General features: G+C 38.0%; 2 protein-coding genes across 2 annotated transcripts; both read left to right on the forward strand.

Moving 5' to 3' along the window:
• On the forward strand, positions 1,218-3,774 carry LOC109826395 (TATA box-binding protein-associated factor RNA polymerase I subunit B-like). The gene is given in 4 exon segments (XM_020393427.1): positions 1,218-1,519; positions 1,603-1,619; positions 1,622-1,766; positions 2,815-3,774. Coding segments are annotated over 4 exon segments (1,230 nt in total). The 3' UTR covers positions 3,581-3,774.
• LOC109825447 lies at positions 5,195-6,144 on the forward strand. Its single transcript, XM_020392301.1, has 2 exons — positions 5,195-5,558; positions 5,865-6,144. The coding sequence occupies exons 1-2, from the start codon at positions 5,303-5,305 to the stop codon at positions 5,996-5,998; spliced, it is 390 nt and encodes a 129-aa protein (XP_020247890.1). The 5' UTR covers positions 5,195-5,302; the 3' UTR covers positions 5,999-6,144.

Raw genomic sequence — 7,141 nt, forward strand, 5'->3', positions numbered from 1 at the left:
CTGTTGTTATATCTATTCAGTTCGATGCTAGATGAGTACATATTTTTCTTGTTTGGATCAAGATTTTGCTTTGTTATATTGAAAGTTGCTTAGACTGTCAATATATTTTTGGTTTCAGGTTTTATACTTTATATAGTTATTCTTGACGAGGCCGGAGATATTTAAGATAATTGTCATTCGCTTGACTTTGTTGCATATGTTATTTTGGTTCTGTCGTGACCATATACACTACAAACATAAAAAACATATACAAGAAGAAGAAAAATCAATGTGTATACCTAAAATTTACTTGTACCCAGAGCAAGTCGAAAGCATGAGAATTTGATACAAGAAGAGATGTAATCAGAATCAATCACATTCGAATCATTCTGTGTTCATATAGTTGATGTAGCAAGTTCATCTGGGATTTTTACCTTTACATGACTCTACATAGCATGAAGTGTAACTCCAAGCTGATATTTGTCCAGCAAATGAAAATTTTAAATGTTTTTTTTTTAATTTTTTGCTTTCATAACTCTTGTAGTTGTTTCACCATTGAGCGCTTGAGAAAAATTAATTGAAGCATCTTTGTTGACATGTTTTAGGATAATAATGTTTGAACTGTATCGTTTTGAATAACTAGCAAGTTCAAAACCATGTAAGATTATATGCAAATTAGAGTCGTCGTAAATTTGACTCAATTTTCTTGAGTTAAGATTGTGCAAACATGTTCAGTAACTTATAAACTTTTTGAAAATATGATAGAACAGAATCGCAATTTAATTTAATTGTTTTTTGTAAATTATTTAAAATCAAAACCTAATTCTAAAAAGTATGACTTAAAATTATGTTGCGATAATTTTCTTCCTCTTTTTCTTAGAAATGTACCCAAATGAGAGAAAATGACTTTCTTATGAATCTTCTTCAACTTTCATTATAATATTCTTTCTAACTAAACAATAAAAGGGATATCATTTTCTTTTCTTTTTCTTTTCCTTTCCTTTTACTTTCTTTTTCCTTTTCTTTTCTCTCCCTTCAACCTTATTGCTTCTTATACCAAAATTCATCTCCTAAGGCCCTCTTCGGATCCCACCCCCCGCCGCCGGCGGGCCCGAAAAAGCTCTCCTCCTGGTCCTCCTCCGATCCGCCACCAAACCCAAACACGACCCAATAAAGTATTCGGATTCAATCTCAGTTAAGACCCTCACCCAATAACACCATTTGGAGCGGGAACGACGATGGCGCGGCGGCTGGAACCAGCACTCGGCCCGACCCAGCTCCCCCTCCGCCAACCGCAGTCTCTACTGCGACGGCTGCGGCGGCCGCGACTTCTACCTCCGACGACGACGGCTACTACTAACTGGCACCCAGTGCGGGTCCCCAGTCCCAAGACCTCATCCACACCCAGACCGCCGACGAGGACCTCCTCGCCGACGGCGCCCTCTACAACATACGCCACCCGCACCCTCCTCTCGCAGGAATTGATCGAACACTTGGCGGGCGCCCGGCGGCAAAGCAAGAAAATGAGGATTGCTTCAGGGTCGGGGATGATGGGTTGTCGGAGGCGCGAGGGATTTCGGGTCGGGTTTGTTTCGGATAGGAGGAGCTCGTGGATGTGATAAGGTTTAGGTATGTGAGGGGTTGCAGGTGATGGTGCAGAGGCAGTGCGAGGTTTTGGTGGAGAGGTTTGGGGTGAGTGCTTTGTTGTTGGGATGTGGGGCCCGTTTGGTTGAAGGTATGTGGCGGCGAGGAGGGTGCTTGCGGATGATTGGCCGAGAAGGCGATTGAGGAGTCGGAGGTCACGGCTGAGGCTGCCGGGTTGACTCGGGTTGGTGAAGAAGGTAATGCTGAGAAAAGCCATTTTTATTATTGATAGTACTGTTTTATGTTATGTGATGGTTGTGGGTTGATTGAATATTGAATTTGGAAGCATAAGATTGCTGCTAGTTCAATCCAATTTCATGTTGTGCTGCTTGATTTTTAGCAAAAAGGCATGGCTTAAACTGAAGAATGTCATCTAATTATAAAATGTGATCGCAAAACTTAGGGGAAAGGGTGAGGGTTAGGGGTTATGGTTAGGTTAGGGCACTTGTTGAGGATTTTTGCAACTTTAGATTTAGAAATGGGGTCGATAAGTTTAAAATGACAAATACACTGTTTAGTTGATATATGTTTCATGCCGGGGATGTGGCGTTACCACGTGGGAGTGGGATTAATGCGTCAAGTTTAGTGCCCGAAAATTGCACTGGGTATAATCGGATTTATGATTTTAGTTAGATATCCTCTTGCAAAATGCATGTGCAACCAAACAAAAACTTGGTTGGGTTTTGTTTTTCATCCAAATCCTCTTTAATGTCTAGCTCCGAACAATGTTTCGACCATGACCTTTTCAAAATCCAATACTTGCTTGAATATCCTTGGAAATGCAATCCACAGCCAAAACAAGCCCTTATTGAGATACATGAATATTAGTGTTTCTTGTTTCCGTTCATCATTTCTGATACTCAGTTCTATAAGATCATAATGTTAAGCATAAAAATAGACTGTAATTCAATTGTATGTGCTATATTCTGTTACTCATCTTGTTTTAGATATATCATATACAGGAGAAGTTATGGGTGTTGTTGAGCTCATTTTAACTGAAATTCATTACCTGCCTTTACTATAATCTTGAACAACTTGTTAGCTTATATTATTTCCTCATTTAGTGTATTGTTGGCAAACAATTTTGATGTGTCAACCATTATTTCGTATGATTTTGCGTACTGTTTACTATATGGTAAATAACATCTTTGCCTGCTTCTTTATCTATATATGATTTACTAAAATTCCTAGTCCTTTGGCTGCAGAAAAACCCAAAAAGTTTAAGCGCATTCGACCCAAGTATAGATCAGAACCCCACAATGCATATGGTCAGAGAGCCATATTTATATGGCTCCATTCTTTGCGAAGAACGGTGCCTTTGTATTCTACATTGGCTATTTCTTTTTTAGTTTGCCACATTGCAAGAGAGCCAATCCTACCGACGGACATCTTGAAATGGGCGTCAGAGGGAAAACTCCCTTTTCTTGCTGCCTTCACTGAAATGGATCGACGCCTTGAAAAGCCTTCAAGTCCTTGCCCCTTGAGTTCAAGGGCTTTGTTCAGACCTATACAATTTATTGGAGCAGAACAACTAGAAGCAACAGCTGCTTCTATAGCTCAAGCTATTGGTTTACGCCTTCCTTCTGTGAATTTCTATGCAATTGCTCATCGGTATCTCAATGAGCTTTCCCTTCCGGTAGAGAAGATTCTTCCTCATGCATGTCGTATTTATGAATGGTCACTCCCTGCGGACTTGTGGTTGTTGAGTAAGGTCTCAGGATTTCCAACTCGTGCTTGTGTAATGTCAATTTTAATTGTGGCCATGAGATTGTTATATAATATACAAGGCCAAGGTATGTGGGAGATGAGTCACTCTAAAGTTAGAAATTCTCCTCCAGATGATCAGAAACCCGAAAAGAAATTGTTACATGTTCAAGCTTCGGACTACAGTTGTCAGGAGTTATTTAGCATTCTTGAAACCACATATGATAAGATCAACACAACTCGTGGTAACTAGTTTTTGCTTAGTTTTGTTTTAGTGTTTATCAATTATTTTCTATAACTTAGTTATTGGTGTAGATATACAAAGTGTTAAATGTTGAGTTGTAAGTTTGTAACCTTTAGGTAGTGTTGAATATCAATGAAATTTTCTAGTTTATTTATGCATATGAGTTACGGCTCTACCCAAAATTCAGCCATGGTTAGAAACAATATAAATGTTCAAAAGTTACTAGAAGACAAATGTTTTTGAGAAACTTCCCATGATCTTCATTTTTAGGTGTAATTTAGCAGTTATCTCCCAGACACCATTTTTTAACCTCTACCTTGTTAGGCTGTTTTCATGAGAGAAATGAGTTGTTGCACGCTTTTTGTGTGCTTACTTGGCTGGAGTTTATCTTTTTTGAGTAGCGGAGGACGAGTAAGATTCAATCAAAAGAAACTGAAAGTAGAATCTTGTCTTGACAATAAATGGTTGTTATTGTTGCCTGTGCTATTTTGCTTGTCAAAAGAGAACGAACACCCCTTATCTGGAAGTTTTAGGGACCCGACTTCTATTATGCTTGTTTATATTTGTATTAGTTACGAAAAGTAGTAATTTCCTGTCTATTGTTGTTAGTATGATCCATCCTTTCCTTTTATTTTTATGTTAAGTCTTGGAAAAGCACAAGGCACGATATGGAGGAAGAGTATGGAGGGTAGTGCAGTATCACACTTGAGATGAATCTGTAGGGTAAAGAAAAAATGAGACACAAATACAAGAGTAAAGGTTAAAACCAAATTCAAGGCTTTAATTCTATCTACTTCTGATAGTGAGAAAATTGACTGTAAGTAACAGACAGATTTTTGTTTCAATAGAGATCAGTCTTGGACATTCTAATGTTTAAAGGTTGTTCGTATGTGGATATTAACTTATATTCACTTTCATGACTGGAGAAGGTTGGCACAGACACAACCGAGGTTAATTAGGTCTAGGTTAATCTGGTTAAGTTAGATTAGGAACAAAAACCTACAGAGCAACCAGCATGAGCCTTAAAATAATGATCATCCAACTTCTAGTTTTTATTGGGGCGCGTTCTGGATTTTCTAACTAAGACACGTCAAAACCCCCCTCCTCCCGACATGATTCTTTATAGAGGACTCTCTATAGGATATTTTTCTGATTCAAAATAGATGATATATAATTGAGAGAATGATCATCCTTTTTGGTGCATAGTACAGTCACCCCCGTAACATCACTGTTTTGAACTTATTGTTCCTGCGTTTTCATTGGCCCCCACCCAAAAAAAAACCTAAAAAAAGATCTTTTTTTTACTCTTTTAGCCGAAGATAGACTCTTAAATGTCACATTAAGGCAATATTTATAGTAATGTGACCCAGGGTAAAAGAGTCAACAAAATTAAATGATGGGTTCCATTTGCAACAATGAAACTACATGGGTAGTAAGTTCAAAACAACGATCTTGCAGGGAGTCTGTGCGATTAACCCTATTTTTAAACATGTCTTTTATTCCAGTCTTTCTCTGTACGAGTTGGTCACTAATCTTTATGTACTCCAATCTTATTTTAGGACGATGGTGAAGAGGCAAAGAGACCAAGACACGGGGCATCAACGAACGGTTCATGGCATCCCATTTTAGGACGATGGTGAAGAGGCAAAGAGACCAAGACACGGGGCATCAACGAACGGTTCATGGCATCCCAAGAAACACGAGGAAAATAACACATGCACAGAGACACAAATGGATGAAGATATCACAATAGAGAATAATCCAACAAAACCTTTGAATCATAATATAGAGAAGCATGAGGAAAATAACCCAGGCACAGAGACACAAATGGATGAAGATATCACAACAAAGAATAATCCAACTAAACCTTTGGATCATACTATAGAGAAGATAAAACTCGAAATGGAAGAGAATGGATTTGAGTACCTTCCTCCTAAAGCTCACCCAAAGATTGGGTATATTCACTATAGGAGGCAGAAAATAGACGGTAAGCTTGTTTGTGTTTGTCATGCTGCTTACTATGTATTGCTTCGGGCTTGTGCTAAGCTTGTTGAAGTTGATGCTCAGACTATGCATCGATGTGTGCTTAGTCTCGAGCGGAGGCTTGAGTGGATCGACAAGCGAATTGATGAAATTCTTTGTCATCAAGATAGTGGTCCTTGATTATTTTTTTAAGTTAATGAGTGTGTTTTAGCTTTTTTGCACTTTTATTCTCTTATTTGTGTGTTCTATAGGTAAGGAAAAGAAAGCTGTTCAATATTTTGTGTTTGATTCATCTTTTATGCGTTCATAGCTATTCTTATCATGAGGAAACAAATGAAGGGAATCCAAAGGAGACAAATCCCCATCTACCACCTCTACTATAAGCGGGATCACTTCTTACATCGTAATGATACTGTATTTTTACTTGATTTGCATACCTATTGAATCCTGAATCATGCATCGATATAAGTTACTATGTTTACAATCTGATACTGTTGAACTGTGTTTATATCATTCAAATATGCTCGAGCCATAAGATGAGAGCATTTTTTTGGATAACAAGTGTTGTGTTATTTATAGCTTTGCTTTCTATTTGGTTAGAGACAGGATATATAAAGTTTTTTTGAGGGAGAAATTTTTTTCACATATATAATCGTGTAGACGCATACATTATTCTTCTTTGTTATCTCGTTCATATTTTGCATTGAGTTTGGCCTATATTTTTGACCAATCTGACCTGCTCGATAAGAAGGCCAAATTTTGAAACACGCACTTCCAAAAATTCTTCACGTATTGTAGTTTATTTGGGTTTTTATCAGGGTTGGATTTAAACTAGCTAGATTTAGTCACTATCGAATCCAAAAAAGTGACAAAATTGGAGAAAAATTTGGCCGACGACAGTTACGTCTCATGAAACTATGTGATCACTATTGATAGCTTTAGGGGCTGTTTGGATAGGTTTTTTTGGGTGGTAAAAGAGGAGAAAACTGTCAAAAATGTCAGCTTTTTGGCAGCTTTCCCCCAAAATCACCTTTTTAAGGGGTGATTTTGGGGGAAAGCTGTCAAAAAGCTGATATTTTTGACAGCTTTCCCCACTTTTACCACCAAAAAAAAGGAACCAAACAGCCCCTTAACTTTCAACCATTGATATCAATGATCAACGTGGCAATCCGCAATAATTCAGAGACGTTGCTTTCCAAAACGAGTCACCTTAGAAATTGCGTGTCAAATTTGAACCCTTGCGCGCTTGCTCTATTTTCATGAAAAATATGTTTGTGTTAAAGAGTCTTTCAGATAATAATTGATTGAGGCGCTTTGAGGTCGCCGCGATTAAAGGCGTTACTAATCATGGAGTTTTAGATTATTATAAGTTAACGGGTGACCTTCCGAGCTTTCTTCCTAAAATTTTCTATGAGAACATGAGTGGCATGTCAATATCCATCTGCACCACCACTGCTTAAAAAATTTGCTAATTTTAAAGGGTGAGGACTTCATCCCGCATATGATACCGCAACGAAAAAAAAAAAGTTATCAAATAAATAACACTTGTGTTGAATTCAGGGGTGGTTTTCTAAATGGATGAGCACG

The sequence above is a fragment of the Asparagus officinalis genome, chromosome 10, assembly GCF_001876935.1.
Source record: "Asparagus officinalis chromosome 10, Aspof.V1, whole genome shotgun sequence".
Taxonomy (NCBI): Eukaryota; Viridiplantae; Streptophyta; class Magnoliopsida; order Asparagales; family Asparagaceae; genus Asparagus; species Asparagus officinalis.

Coding starts and splice junctions, on each gene's coding strand:
- LOC109825447 (XM_020392301.1), top strand. CDS start 5,303: ATGGATGAAGATATCACAATAGAGAATAATCCAACAAAACCTTTGAAT. Junction 5,559..5,864: donor TAGGAGGCAGAAAATAGACG/GTAAGCTTGTTT, acceptor ATGCGTTCATAG/CTATTCTTATCATGAGGAAA.